The sequence below is a fragment of the Phaenicophaeus curvirostris genome, chromosome 5 (genome assembly GCF_032191515.1).
Source record: "Phaenicophaeus curvirostris isolate KB17595 chromosome 5, BPBGC_Pcur_1.0, whole genome shotgun sequence".
NCBI classification, from domain to species: domain Eukaryota; kingdom Metazoa; phylum Chordata; class Aves; order Cuculiformes; family Cuculidae; genus Phaenicophaeus; species Phaenicophaeus curvirostris.
This window is the reverse complement of record NC_091396.1, coordinates 57,549,209-57,564,472: the sequence shown is the minus strand read 5'-3', so window position 1 is coordinate 57,564,472 and position 15,264 is coordinate 57,549,209. Positions and strand designations below refer to the sequence as shown.

General features: G+C 40.1%; 1 protein-coding gene across 12 annotated transcripts in view; it reads right to left on the bottom strand.

The window, feature by feature from the left end:
- Window positions 1-1,755: 1,755 nt before the first annotated feature.
- Window positions 1,756-15,264, bottom strand: part of WDR20 (WD repeat domain 20) — a 46,019-nt gene continuing 32,510 nt past the window's right edge. The window contains exons 3-5 of one of the 12 annotated variants that reach the window (XM_069858836.1): window positions 14,859-15,081; window positions 12,023-12,089; window positions 1,756-2,733 (exon numbers count right to left, since the gene is read on the bottom strand). In XM_069858836.1, coding sequence (XP_069714937.1) covers window positions 2,685-2,733; window positions 12,023-12,089; window positions 14,859-15,081 — 339 coding nt within the window. In that variant the 3' untranslated portion in view covers window positions 1,756-2,684. Of the gene's footprint in view, window positions 4,464-6,531; window positions 6,540-9,103; window positions 12,090-13,799; window positions 15,082-15,264 lie in introns of those variants that run through there. The other 11 variants (XM_069858838.1, XM_069858840.1, XM_069858843.1 and 8 more) reach the window with 11 other exon arrangements.

Here is a 15,264-nt window from a genome sequence, read left to right as displayed (position 1 = left end):
CCTCCGGAGACAACTCACTGCTGCTCCGGCTGCTGGATTAGCAGGTGAACTTGAGTGTTCCCACCTGCTTTAGAGTTACACTCAACTTTAAACTACAGACTGGCAAGTATTGTTCCTACCCTCATTCTTCCAGCTAAAATTCCATATTTAGATGATGTGTGTTCCACTCGCTTTTATACTTTTTTAACATGCACAGAAAAAGTTATGTATTTATAGTAGAACTCATGTTCTTTCCAGGTAAGTTATTAGTATCCGTTTTCTTCCTAAAATAATTTTTTTTCCATATGGAACGAAGGCTGGTTGGGCAATTCAAGATTCTGGGTGATTGCCTAATAGTAACGAAGAGGCTGGAAAAAGAAAAACCACAGATTCCTTACATGTTGTTTAACTCTGAGCTGTAGCAGGGATGTACCCTGCAAGTGGATATGCAAGTAGCTGCTGTTAACACCCCAGTGCTGGATATTGCAGTCCTTTCCGTACTGGTTTTGTGGTTTTCCAGCAGAAGCAAAAGTCTTTTGAAGTTATTATTTATTTCTCAACTGTTTCATTTTGACTTAAACCATAAGAAGTACTTATAGAAAAGAAGTCTACAGGGAGATAACTGCACTAGTTTTCCATGACAAGGTTTATCTGTATTTTAACAGTTAAACCCACTATGTTAATAAAACAAAACTTCTGAACAATAATCCTGCTCAGTTTCAGTATTTTCCCACTCCTCATGTTTTAGAAGTAGGTAAGAATTATAAAGTACAGCTCCATCTTTACTAAAGTAGACAATCTAAATGCCAGCTTCTGAGGGCATCTGGCAGTTTTCGACATGCTGGCTGCATTACAAGAATAAAACCTAGTTACAAGTAGCTACTGCAGTTGTTTCTCCCCAAATTTTCATTCATTTCCTGAAAAAAAATTAACTTCTCATGCAAGAAAATGCCTGAAGTTTACTTGCAGTTGAAAAAGCTGTTGTTGGAGGGCAGGAAGGGCGCTAGCGTGTGCCCTCAGCTACAGCCTGTGCGTACTCGGGCAAGCCCCACGGTCCCAGGTCAGCGGCCTCTGTTCCGCTCTGCCTGCAAGATTCAGCAAAAGCCTCACTGTGAATATCTCTGCTCAGGATAAAGGGGAAGATGGGGCAGATCGCTCTGTCCTTCTGGGCCTGACGCGGAGCAGCATCTCCTGGGCGTGGGGTTTAACCTCCGCAAGAACTACTGAAAACAGTTCAAGCATTCTCTTGCCGACGGATTAAAAATACCGTGTGTTCAGACAAGCAGCATTAAACCACCCGAGTGCGGGGATCCGTCTGTCTCCGTAACACTTAGCAGTTTAGGAGTGTTGAATTATAAATGAGATGCCTGGTTTAAGACAAACAAGTTGTCTCCAATCTGTTGACCCAGTTTTAGATTGCCAAGTCGGGAAGCGCGTACTTCTACTGCTGCTGGGTCTCTCACTTCACAGCTCCCAGGACAAATATACGGGACTGTGATTACAAAATCCTTATCCCACAAAGTTGTCTGTCTGCAAGATTTTTGCAAGATTTTTTTGATAGGAACGGTTGGACTCGATGATCCGGTGGGTCTCTTCCAACCTGGTTATTCTGTGATTCTGTGATTTCTGCCGTATGAAGTATTTAGTGATAAACCATTAAGAATGAGAGCAGAACGATGTTCTCTCCCTTTCCTAACTGAAATTCAACTGTATTAAATGCGAAGCGATGTTGCAGATGAGATGTTTTTGAAAGGAATTTGTTCTACAAAGTTCAGATAGAATTTCTGTACCAAACATTTAATTCAACAAAGGACTGATTACATCAAAAGTGATTGGATTTGAACAGAAAGTAAACAAAAATGCATATTCAAGATAGTTTAATATGTATTTTCTGAATTAGAAATATCACTTTCTTAAATGAATGAGAATTTCTAGTGTAATGATCGATTACTCCCCTCTCCCACCACTCAATTACATTATTTTTACATATAATACAGAGCTGATTGCAGTTGGAAACAACAATATTAAAATAAACGTTTAATAGATACAAAGGATCTTTTCTCCACAACATAGTTTTTCTGGTGTCAGGACACCAATTTTAAAGTAATTCTCTATTAGCATTAATCTATTTAAGTGCAAAAACAATTTTGTTTTATAAATCTACGATTGCAGCATCCATCTTCCTGAATAACATTTTGAAGCCAGAAAGTAATGACTTTCATTTTCCATGAGTGCATTCCAGGCTGTCTTCTAGCCATCTCTGGTTAAAAAAAATCAGTGCAAAATAAACAATGGTGAAGTCCTAGTTTAACCATTGAACTTACTTGAATTTAAGAAACATACTTTATTTTACACTATATATATATATTTATTTATATATTTATAGAGAGAGATTAAATTACACTGGACTTGAAAAGTATAAAGAAAAACCAAAAATGCAGCACCAAAGGAAGCTTTCTTTGCTTTCTTTATTTTGTTAACAATGAAAACTCTTCCTCGGGCGAGCAGCCTAGCAGTATTAGCTGTAAGAAGAACTCAGTATGTTATTCCTTTGCAAATGACTATGTGATTCACATAACTCCATGTTTACACTCTGCCACATTATAATTTATGATGCTCTTTGCCTGAAGAACAGCTCCTGGTTCCACTGTCATTACTTCTTGTCCTGTGTTCAGAGATTCGCTAGCAGTAGTGTGATGGCTATACTACAGTTCCACTTGGAGAATTGGCCTGGTTTTGGGATGACAATATACCCTGCAAACAAAGCAGTTTACATTAATCCAGCAAGAGAACCTGACATTGATTTTATAAAGTTCTTAGCCTGAAGCTAAAATGAGTACAATTTATTTTTACCACCACTTGCTCACTTCAGACATCAGCACCTTCCTCCCTGCAGAAGAATCTAAGCCACTATTGTATCAAACAGCACAGAAAAGAGCTTTCGGTAAGAAAGCGCGTGCGTTTATGACACACGACAAATCTGATCCCAGCATTCGATTTAATAATCTACCTCGCATTCCAAGTCATTGTGAACTGTGAAACTTTAAAAATCATACACCAAAAAAGCGATCAGCATTTTATTAGGGCAGCAACAAACAAACCTATTCCAATATTAACACGTTCGACATCTGACCTGATACAGGGAAACGCTTGAGCTCTTTTATGCTATTGAATATTACAGGCTTTGAATAGAAAAATAGATTATCTAACCAAATATTTATTTTGGTAATTTTAAAAGAGAATGAAACACTGAGCAGGAGTTCAGTAAAGATTTCCCATAACAATTTCAGCTTGCATTCAGGAAAATATTTTTACCAGCTTGTTTAACTACATCCCCATTCAGATCAAGTGAGACCAGCTTCCTTTCAGACATCGTCCCGGGGCTCGCGGGACCCCTTGCCATACAAGAGGCTGCTGCTCCGGGTTAAGGCAACTACACCTTACGGGCAGGTATCGACAGAGACTCCAGCTCAGATTTATGTATAGGAGCCCCTTTTTAACCAGTCACATAAAAGTCTTTGTATATGAGACTTAGGAAAGGCTTGGTATCAAAATACAATTTAGTCTTCTTGCAAGGTCGTAATTATACCAAGTGCCAGCAGGCTGAGGAGCACAATGGCAGCTGAGCTGGAAGCACAGCAACGAGCATCGCTCTGCGACTCCTTCCTACGTGGGCACGATAAATGCACTTTTGGCAATTCCTCCAAACAGCTCCCAGCTTAGGTTCCTGCCTCAGAATTAAGATCCTGCGACTCAGATCCATCAAACTAGACAAGCTCAGGCAGCAACATGCACAACCACGTAGAATTAGGCCACAACTTCAGACTCTACAGGAGCTCTTTCTTGCTTGGATCCAAGAACTGAGAGGTCGTGACTGATGAAAGAAAACCCTGACCACATCGAGAAGAGGTGGAAGCAGAGCTGGATTGGCTGGATTCAAGTTATGAAGTTTCTACTAAACCCATTGCATTTCCTTTTTACAAAGCATCTAACCTGCTGTTAGACACGTGCTGAACCTGAATACATTTGTAGGGTTTGTAGCAGACTGTGTGTGTGCAATAAGGCCTGTGGCGCTTCGCTTGGCACCCTCCAGAGATGGCATCTGCAGGAACTACAACACTGCTTTGATTCTCACTTGTTTATGCAGTGGTATCCGACTCAAACGCTGCTGAGGTAGAATTGAAGTGGACTGGTCTTTAAACTTGTTTGACATTCAGTACGTGCAAAGGTATTGCATATTTCACAAGAAGAAAACACCAAGTTTCCTAGTTATTAGTTAAGGGATAGATGGTGCAAAAAGGCAGTTTTAGAGCAAACGAGCTTTTGAAGGACTGCTGAACAGTTTTACAAGGAAGTTTTCTTTGAAAGTGATAAAGGTGAATCAGAAACGCCACAGCTTGTTACTGAATCATTCTTCAGAAGCCTATTAAATCCAGCAGCAACTGGAAGGCTTTTCTTGCCAGAAGATCACATCCACTAAGCAGCTTTCAAGTACCCCGGAAAAAGACATCCAAAGATATTATTTTCTGTCTTTAATAAATCAGTGATCCAGACTGTTCATATGCAAATATGCGCTTTACAAGCACATAGAAAGTACTAAGGATGGCATAGTATGAAGTCTTTAACAACAGGCTCATAACCACGCAAAGCAGAATGGAAACATGCTCTGATCTTCTATCAGCTTCACGCTGTAATGCAACCACAACTGTCAGGAGACAAAACAAGGAGTCATTCATTTTCCTGCAACTCCTCTAGAAACAGGCAACAGAAGTGAAATGCAGCGTGGTGCCTTGCCCCCTGGGAACTACCCAACACTCTGGAATTCAAGTTCCAAGACCAGGAATAAGGAGTCCCTCAGTCCTGGTTTCATTCCCCAGGCTGTGAATACTCTGGGCTTTAAAGAGCAGCAGCATGGTGCAAGCGACTCTGAGGGAGGGAATACCAGGAACTTGCTCTGAATTAATTCTGCAGCTCCGAGCAGGTGATCAGAGGAACACCGAAGGGGAAAGGATCTCCAGAGTGAGGCGTCTGTGCTACCGCAGATGGACAGTTCAAGAACTTTGCAAGCACAGCCTTAAAACTTGCCCAGGCTCCAGTGGCCATTCCAGAACTTCACTCCTGTGCCAGAGCAGAAGTTTGGTGAGTTCTTCCAAATACTTAATTTCAGAAGATATCTGAGACTTCAGATGTTCATACAAGAAAAGCAAGAATAACAATCTGGGTTTTAGACACAAGTTTCACTAAAGCAGTGAGCATTCTCACTGGGTGCCACATAACAGAAAAGACTACAGAATTCTGCCTCACAAGAGCCTCCCAAGCAAGGCTATTGACAAAATTATGTTGGTGCAACATTAGAAGCTTTAGAAAGCCACTAGAAAATCAAGTAAGGGCTCAAAAAGAGTTAGGGTTCTGATACAAAAGCTACCCGGTAAGAGTCTGATCTGTAATACAAAGGGTGTGGGACTACAATATTTGTAATCACACTCTCTTGGAATAAGAACAGATAAGGTTATTAAACATAACAGAAAGAATAAAGAAATAAGACCACAGTGCCTTCTGTGATTGAACAATCACCCAATGTAGTCAGCCAGATGGTAAAAGGAAAAAAAGCCACAGTAACTTCTTAATGCAACAGCAAAGCCGCGCAGGGTAACAGCCCTTTCAAACACCAAAGAACTGAGATGTGACAACTGCAGAGCTGCCGTGGGGCCGGGATCAGCTCGCAGCCCAAGAGCAAACAGACCACACTCGGCAAGTGACAGAAACAAATCAAGAGACTGTTCAAAAAAGTTTTGAAAATAAATGTAGCCTTTTATTAGCAGTGTTTTTCTGTCAGCATGTGGGTCTAGCAGGGGGTGCAAAACAGAGCAGCAATGAGACCCAAGTCAGGAATTTTATAAAACAATCTTCGTCACGAGCTCAGAGAGGGACCCCATGTAGCTGCTGCTCAATCTGCCCTGTGAAGGAAGGCTCCGCAGCTGGGACCTGCTCTGCCACTTTCTCATGTCAGCAACGTGAGAGAAGCGAACACAGACTCTCCCAGCACCGGCTGCCGGGGCTGCTCTGTGTTTATTGATGTATTCCCCGCTGTCCAACGCACACAGGTCATTGCAGAGTTGGTAAAAACAGGCTTGCAAGGGTGGGAATGAAAAGCTGTAACAAATACCATCAGTAAAGCCATTTCCACCCAAGGTTGGCAGTGGTCATAGCTCTGCTCTGCTCAGAAAAAAAATCCACAGATGTTCCAGCCAAAAGTTCAGGGATTTTTTTTCACAAAGATATGAAACACAAGGGTTCAGAGGAGAAAGCAATTCCATGAAAGATCAACACGTAATTGCTGTGTTGAAAACAAAAAAGAAATCAGGAAGATACGACTAAGTAGGAAAAAAAAAAGCCATCAGTAACTACTGAGTTAATATTATCTTCATGCAAATTACAAGAGGATTAACTGGAGCCAAAGAGACAATTGCATGTAGTCTCACTGATGTAGATAATAAAGTGCAAGTTCGGATGCAGAAGCAGGTCAGTGTAAAGTTAATTCCTATGTGCTACATCACAGGCTCCTGGCACCTGCCCGGCTGTCGCCCTGGACGGAAGCACAATCCTATAACAGCGCAGCAGCTCGCAGGTGTCCCAGCTCGGTGCCGCTCCTGCCCTCTGGTTTGAAATGGAAAAGCAGGGGGAAAAAAAACCCAAACAAAGCAAAGGGTCCAGTGTGACAAGCAGTGTGAAAAAAACCCAGCTTTTGGGGCCATGGGGAGTCCAAAACATCTCACAGGACACCTCCCTAATGCAATTAAACCAATGTCTAAAATGGCTGAATTGATGAAAGCCCATACAACAGTGGCATTAATTTGTTAAACCATTCCTGCTACTGCCAGATGAAATAATGGGAATTCATTATTTGAAGACTAGCCCATGGGTAGTTTAGTCTTGCCCGGAACTGTGTAACTTGAATAATTTGAAGAAGCGATCGGGACTGAGACCTTTACTTGACAAAAGAGCCCGCAGCCTGATCCTGTATCTGTGCAATAATATGCCAAAACAGAATGAAATTACACAGTTGTTTAAAATTCTGTAGTCAAATCAGCTGAATTGGTCTTAAGACTTGCAGGAACAATCTCCAACTGTTTCTTATCCCAATAAATCAGCATTTATTAGCATAAGAGTCCAAACTGCACATAGTCGCTAGAGCAGATGCGCATCTCTGATGGAGTCATAAAATTAATGAACTGTGAATGTTTAAGATGGTGCCTACTGACCACTCACATAACATACTACAGCGAAATACTTCGTATGGGATTTAGGGGGATACAGCGCTGCTGATACCTGTCTTTACACAGTCTGTATGTTCACTAAACAGAGTTTCAAATATATTATTTGTCTTCTGTTTGCTTTTTTCCCTGCTTTGTTCCAGCAGCACTACAGAAAAGTCTAAGTGCTTAAACCACCTGACAGCAGGTGTTATAAAAGCATGTAGCGGCATCAAGGTTTCACTTGCAGCTCCTCCTCTGCGTACATCAGAGTGTTTCTGCTAACAGAGCCGTGTCACCGTTTTACTCATTGTCAAGAAAAAGAAAAGTCGAGGCTGCTAGAAAACCAGCAGACTAAGGCTGATTAAAAATAAGTCCAGTGGCATTAGGCAAGTTTACTTCAAGATGGGTACATTTTGGCAAAAGGAAGATATGCACCCTCAAGAGAAACAAAAATTAAGATGCAACTACTTGTGTGCTGGGAAAAGCACAAAAGTCCTTTGCTAGCAGAAACCTGATTTGGCTTGAGCCTTGAGCTTCATTTACACAGTAAGGGCTCACGTGCTTAGGAACAGCTGTTTCTGCACCTCTCTCAAACCACAAAGGTCTGTAAGGTTTAAAAATTTCACATTAGAAAATCATAAAATTGAGATAAACCTCAGGGAAAAGCATATTACTTAAGGCAACCCCACCTGGGTCAGTTGTAAAATAAGCCTGATCTTGGCAGGAGAAGGGAGCTAAACAAATTCGATAAGGTGGATCAGAACCTACCTAAAATCCAACTTCAAAAAACAGAAAATCATGTGATCACGCAAGTTATTTTCTTGAGAAGTTGGTGCAATGCTATTAAAGACAATCGGGACAACACATCCACGTTCCAAGACATCTTCTGCCATCTTCTATGAGCACAGAACTTGTGGAAGTTAGATTTGTTTCATGCTCACACTAACTGTTGAGGAAGCAGCTTGACCAAACAGTTCTTGCATGATTTGATGTAACTGGCTGTTCCCAGAACCTTTCAGGATAATTTCACTTTGTTCCTCCATTGGCACCTGTTTAGATACACATGTATAGTATCTATATGGACCATCATAGTGGTCAGTCAGTATCTTCTGAAGTACCAGAAAGTTCTCGAGTTCACATCAGATCCTTTCATCAGCCTTAGTCTACAGAATATTTTTGCCTAAGAGTCATATCTCAGCCAAACCAGGCTGAAAGTACCTAGTGTTTGCACTGAAGTTTCTCAGAAGTGCCTCTGAAGCACTTGAGTAAATATCATTTGCTTGGCTCCTTCCTCCGTTAACACAGATCCACTGCCTCGAGGGTGACGCAATCCCTAGTCCACTCGGATGGAAGGGCAGTGTCTTAAGTCTTCATGTAAACCGGTTCCAAGACATTTTGCAGCCAAAGTTTTAGACTAGTTTTAGTTCAGATGAGGCATTCAGTTCTAGACCAGCCATAGTTTTTCTAGACAGAAAATATTTAAATGCCATATCCTCAGGGCTGTGAATTCAGCATTCGTAAGTTCACGTCAAGATCTAAAGCTGGAATAAAGAACATACCCCATGCCAGAGTCCATAGAGGAAAGAGCTCCTGTAGAGTCCTAGAAGGAATGACAACGCTCCGCCCCAGCTCCTATTTGACAGGTAGGCAGAGAGAATCTAGATACCTCCATGTCCTTGTTTTAGTGAATCTGAGTTTAAACACGTTTGATAAATATTCTATTTCATATTATTCTAGTCCTAAAAAAAAATAAATATCATGAGACACGACCTTATCAGCAAGAGTTCAACAGAAAAACATATGCATTGTCTCGAGATGAAGTGAAACATTTACTCAGAGCAGGTTACAGGATGCAATCGACTTCTTACTTTAAAATACGGCAAGTTAACAGCTTTCACTGTGGCCGTTTGTTCAGCACAGTATGAGAGCGTAAGACCACCTAAAGACTGCAAGATAAATTAAAACTCAAATGTGGAAAGGACTATTGAAAGTTATCTACATTTACAGTTCGATCACACATTTTTATTTAACATCAGTATACAGAGGACAACCCCAGCGAGTTATTTCATAATGTCAAGTATTTAGTAAAGTTCTTCAGCTGTAACAGTGACAACAGAACAGCTAAAAATAAGCAGTATGAAACAAACATATCTTCTTAAAATTATAAATATACCAACAATACTTCTTAAAGCTTAATTATTGCAACAGTTAAATTAACAATAGTTCATGTTAGAAAGGCTCTATGAAATTTATTCAAGTTGTCAAGAAATTAGATGGAAGTGTAAAAAGGAAATACAGATGAATTTTACTTTTGATTTTCACTAAAGGTAGTCAATACAATTTTGTACAGTATCACCTAACATGTCCATCTTTAACAAACTCCAGTATACAGAATTCATAAAATGCAGAAAAAAATATTGTTTAATCTTTACACGTAAATCGACAGTAAATTAACTGACACAAATTTTGTTATTGTAACAAGCAGGCCAGCGTTTTAAATATTAATTTAGTAGTTTTATGTTGTTAACGGGGCAGACATACACAGTCATTCCAAGTACATAACCAAACTTTTAAGAGGTGGTAATTCAGAACATGGGTTTTCTAAAAAGCATTTAGTAAAAGTCATGTTATTTCCTAATTCCGGCATCCCCATCATAAAGCCCCTGCTGGGTTATGATCTCTCCTGGCCTTACTGGAGCCACTAGACACAACTTCTCACACACGCACACGCGCAAACACACAGACCTTGCTATAAATATCACACCAGTGTACTAGGTTTAAATTCACCCGGAGAAGGTGGGTACGCTCTGTGCAACTTCGCTATCATGCACATGACAGAAAGCTTCAAATTTCAGCCTGGTAACCTGAAGTCAGACAGCTGTGTTTCAGTTTTACTATAATCATCCCTGAAGTTTATACAGATACCGTATCACGTTGAAAGAAATCTATTTGATAGTACTTAAATACCAGCAATTGAACTTCAATTGTAATGATGAAATGCTCCTTTCCATTGAGGAAGAATTAGTATGTATTGCTGCTCATCTCACTCAAATATAGTACATTAATGTTTTAAGTACTTTCACTAAAACAGAAGCCATACTAAAACATGATACTGTACTACAATTGTAGTTAACTAGAAATTCAAGGATGGTATAATTTAAGTCTAAGTTTTCCTGTACAATAAGTCAAATAAATAAATTCCATGTGCATTTGTTCCACAAGATGGTAGCGTGTTTGTCTTGCTAGGTTATACACGGCCATTTCGCCTGCTCGCGCCTCAGGGCAATCTTACCTTGAGCTTTCTCACATAAGGAAAAAACTCATCGACTCATCAGCAACTTTAGTTTAGAGAAGATGGAGTTGCTGCAAGGATGGTGAATAGTTAATTATAAAGACAATCACATAAATCACAGAGAGAGCGCTCCTCTGACCACTGTGTTCAGAGAAAACCTGTTTTGCATATCCAGGTACCACTTTGGTCTTTCAGGGGTTCTGTGGGTCAGTTTATTTATTTATTTTATTTGCTATAACCCTATCTGAAGGGGCTATAAAGATGGCACGTGAAGTTTAACCCTGGATCCTTTAAAATCACGGTTCTAGGTTTTCAGATTAATACAAGGGTTGTAGGATCCCATTTAGGTTTGTTGTCAGGGCCTGGGAAAGGCAGCAGGGAGAGGTGACAGCTAACTGCCACCATGTCAAGAAGAAAGTTCATACTCTTGTTAAGGCAATCTATTTTTCTCACTACCCTGAATCTTCTTCCGCAGAAACAGGCTAACCAAAAATGAGAGTAAAAAAATGGAAATTAATGAACTCTGAGCCTTGTTCACCTTGTTTCTGATTGGAATTTTGCCATTTGCTTCCCCTCACTCTGACTGGGAGTCAGAACAATGCAATGCAAGGAGAGTAAATCCAGTGAGGAAGCTCAAGGTATGATTACGTATGCGCTGAAGCTGTTATTTGGGTAGTTTATAAACAAGCTGTCAGGAGACTCTGGGAGCACCGTGCAGCCCAGCAGCCAGCGCAAGGATCGCGGCTGAGGAGACATCTCTGAACTTCTTTTCCACCAAGGGCAGCACCAGCCCAGCCAGAAAAATAAAGAGAACTTGTCACACACTGTCCAATTATCCAGCACATCTTTGATGGCCGTTAAAAATAAGGGGGAAAGGTAGCACTGGCTCAATGGAAATTACATAAGACCCTGCAAGCCTGCTTCAGTTTTCCATCCAATTCTTTCTTTAGGCTGGCAGCGGCAGGAATTTAATGAAGGCCTTTTGAGGCAATGATGGAGGAAGCAGCAAGATTCAGAGGTTTTCACTCTACAGTTGGCAGACAAAGTAACAGAGTTGTAAGATCACTTGGGGACCCATATTTCAAAAGGAAGACTAGAAATAGCAGCTTTAAACGCCAGAGTAATGGGATAGCCTAGGATAAAACAGCTGGCGAAATAAAAATGAATGGTATATAACCCAGTAAGAAAGACGTTACCATGAGTGTTTTATACTTTGACAGTTTTCATTAAATAAAATTAAGTGCTTTCCTATAAACAAAAAGGATACTCAAAACGTCCTTCTGGCACAAATATTTTCCTATCAAAGCCCTGTAAACATGCCACCAAAATTTAAACTTTACCAGCAGAATGAGCTCACTAGAAATGCAAGTGAAATCAGAAAAAACAAATTCATTTGAAAATTTCTAAGTAAATACTTCCTAAACAATATGGCATTTACATCAGTGTGCAATATATTAATTTTGAAAGTGATAGCTTCAGCATGAAAATTACTTACCTGTAATTAAAGTTTTCCATATTGGCCAATACATAAATCCTGATTTTTGGTACTGCATACTTTATCTCTGAAATATTTGAAATGTCATATTCCAAATCAAAAGTCAATACACAAAAATATTTAAGTTATACCCAATCTAACAAAACCCACCTCAGACACTCAAAATAAATGGAACAGTGTAGTGTTTAGTAGTACGCAAACGAGTTTTAGAACATATAGGTCACAATAGGAATCTGAGGCACCGCTGTACATGTATAAAGTTAATTCACAAGACGTGAATTGCACCGAGTCACAGAAGTGACAACTGCTTTAGTATTTTCATGCAGGGCAAACATTTTAGTGTTTGGGGGAGGTGCTCTTTTTAATTGATGCTGGATCTGTAGCTCTTGAGCAAAAATTACTTTAAGGTAACACCTTCCTCCCTTCTCCCCAGAAAAGAGATTATGAGTTTTAGTTTTAGATTCAACCTTTCAGTATGTGTTAATAGGCAGAGCAGACATAGCTCTCTGTGCATACCTATGCTGGGACAAACTGGATAACACCTCAAAGAAACTTACATTATACGAACAGTTCTAAGAAAAATTCGTGAGGTTTACTGAAAAGTTTATAGCAACGAAGATATGGAACAGGAATATATACTTCAAAATTCAGGTTTATGAACCAGATGGTTAAAGCCTGATGAACATCAGATTTTCATTTAGGCTGCCCAATGTGGCAATGTTCAGGTATTGCCAGATTATTTTTCTTCAGGCGATAATCTCCATGCTATTTCAGGAATTTTTTTCACAAAAATAATGGTCCTTCCTGCTAGATCAACTCTGGAAGGGTTTTAATAGCTGTGTTCCTTTAAAATGTTGCTGGCAAACAAAGCTGTTGTAGCAAAAGTCCTGTTTAATAAAATAATCAGCACATTTAGCTTCATTCAGCATTTAGCTTGCTATACATCGGACAGAATAAAATAAATTTTCATCTGTGTTCAAGTGCGTTAACAACAAGAGTTAAAACTAGCGCTATATTTTAATGAAGGTTCAGAACAGGTGCCATCAAAAAGCACGAGCTCATTTATGATCAAATCGCCTAACCAAACGGACAGCAATGCAACACTGAAACTACCTGGAGAAAGCCGGCATGACTTGCCCTAACTTAACAAATACTTAAGTCAAGACTTAGCTAAAATTAGAGTTCCTCGATAACAGCAATTCACAAATTCAAGAGCACAAACTACAGTCAGTAAAGGGCTCACAAATCTGTGCATAAAACGGCTGATGTTTTAATAAGAAGTGGTTTTACATTAATGTCAGGCCACCACAGAAAAGTATGGAGGAATAGAACACTTTGGTTTTAATTTTTCCAGAGGCTCACATTTCTCATTAGACTTAAAAGCAGCAGCTTTTCATAAGCTCCTCTCATTGGAGCGCTGTACGTTGTAGAAAACATTAGAAGGTTTATAATTATTTTAGTGATTGACAGGTTTTACTTCAATTTTTACATAAATAGCTTTCACCATATTGTGGTTATGCTTAAGTATAAGAACACTGATCAATAGATTAGATGCACAGTATTTATTTCTTCTGCTGGAAGGCAACTATACTTAATAACTGTATCCAAGACACTTCAAATCATTCAGAAATATGGCATGCAGTATCCAAAAGTATGGCTCTGAGGATTTTTTTTTACATTAAGCATAAAGAAATTTTATATTCAACATTCATTTATATTTCAAGAAAACTACCTATTCAGAGTTCTAGTTCTTTGATGCAGCATTAAGGATTAAAACTTACCACTTTACCAGGCCTTGCCCATGTGCAAATAAATCCCTCCTGACAAGCAGTGACTATACAGTCTTCAAGAAAAATTAACACAGTCAGTCTTTCATGTGCTATCTTTTTACAGATAAGAGGCTCTAACAAGGGAACATCTTCCATTCGGGGACAGAGAGGTGTTCCCAAAGTTTTAGCTGGGTCCGTTTTGGTTTTAGTAACTAGGTTCAGTTTGTCACTGCTCTTGCTAGATATATGTCCCATGCTATGGTTTCTCTTGTGATCTTTTTCATGGTGTCTTTCCTTCCGATCGTGTAGCGATAAGGTTGCAAATTTACTAACGCCAGAAGCAATGGCACCATCCATGACACTGCTTTTACTGCCAGTGTTTGAGACTGCAGAGTGCGGAAGGCTGTTTGACCGTGGAAGAGGAGGGGGTACAGAGTTTCCAGGTGTGGTGATACTGTTTCCATTACTTCCTGGGTTAGTTCCACCACTTCCAGCAGGTGGACTTGTGGCATTCATGACATTTGTATGTGTCCTTGCTCTTGAGAGAGGTTGGTGGGGGAAGAGGATATCTTCTGTAAGATCCCACAAACACAGCTGTGTGTCCTGGCCTACTGAACCAAATCTATACGTAACACTCACTGGACGACTGTCCGTAGAGTTCCTTTTGGATAGCCTAGATTGCGTACTATTTGCTCGATCTCTGCCAAAATGAAGGTCTTGGAAATCCTCATCACTTCCGCTAAATTCCATTGGGTCACTCTCTTCTACACTAGTGGTATATGGATCAAACGCAACAACACTGACCCACGATTTATGTCCGTGGCCTCTCGCTATTACTCGACAGTCCACGAAAGACCAAACTGTTACCAAGTCATCCTCTCCGCCTGTCACTATGTACTTCCCATCGGGACTCCAACACACACACAGCAGTCCTCCAAAGTAGCTTTTCATTGTACCATGCAATTCCACTGAATCAAAGTTAAACACGCGAAGAAAACCATCCTGGCTCACACATGCCAAGAACTTCCCGTCGGGGGAAAAGGCAAATTCATTCAGGGCACCCTCACCTACTGTCCATTTAAGCAGAGGGTTTCTCGTGGATTTACTCTTGCAAGTGTGAACTGCAAAACTTTCTCCTTGTTTAAGTAGCTGGTAGTGCGGGGCTGTGGTACCACAAGTGTGCTCCACGTTATACAAGTACATATTGCCACTGGAATGAGCTACTAGGAAAAGGCTTTCCGAACCTGGTACCCATTTTACACAGGTTACTCTGGACTTGTCTATTAGTCTCTGTGAAAAACAAAGAAGATACACATCAGAATGTCTGAAAATTAAAATTTTTATGATTAACTGTTAATCTGAGCTTTCTAGGGAAGGTGGCGAACAACACTTAAGTGAAGTGCATTCAACTTGCTAGAAAGGAGCTATGTGACCATATGCAAAAAACTTATCATCCTATCAGGCAGTAAAGAG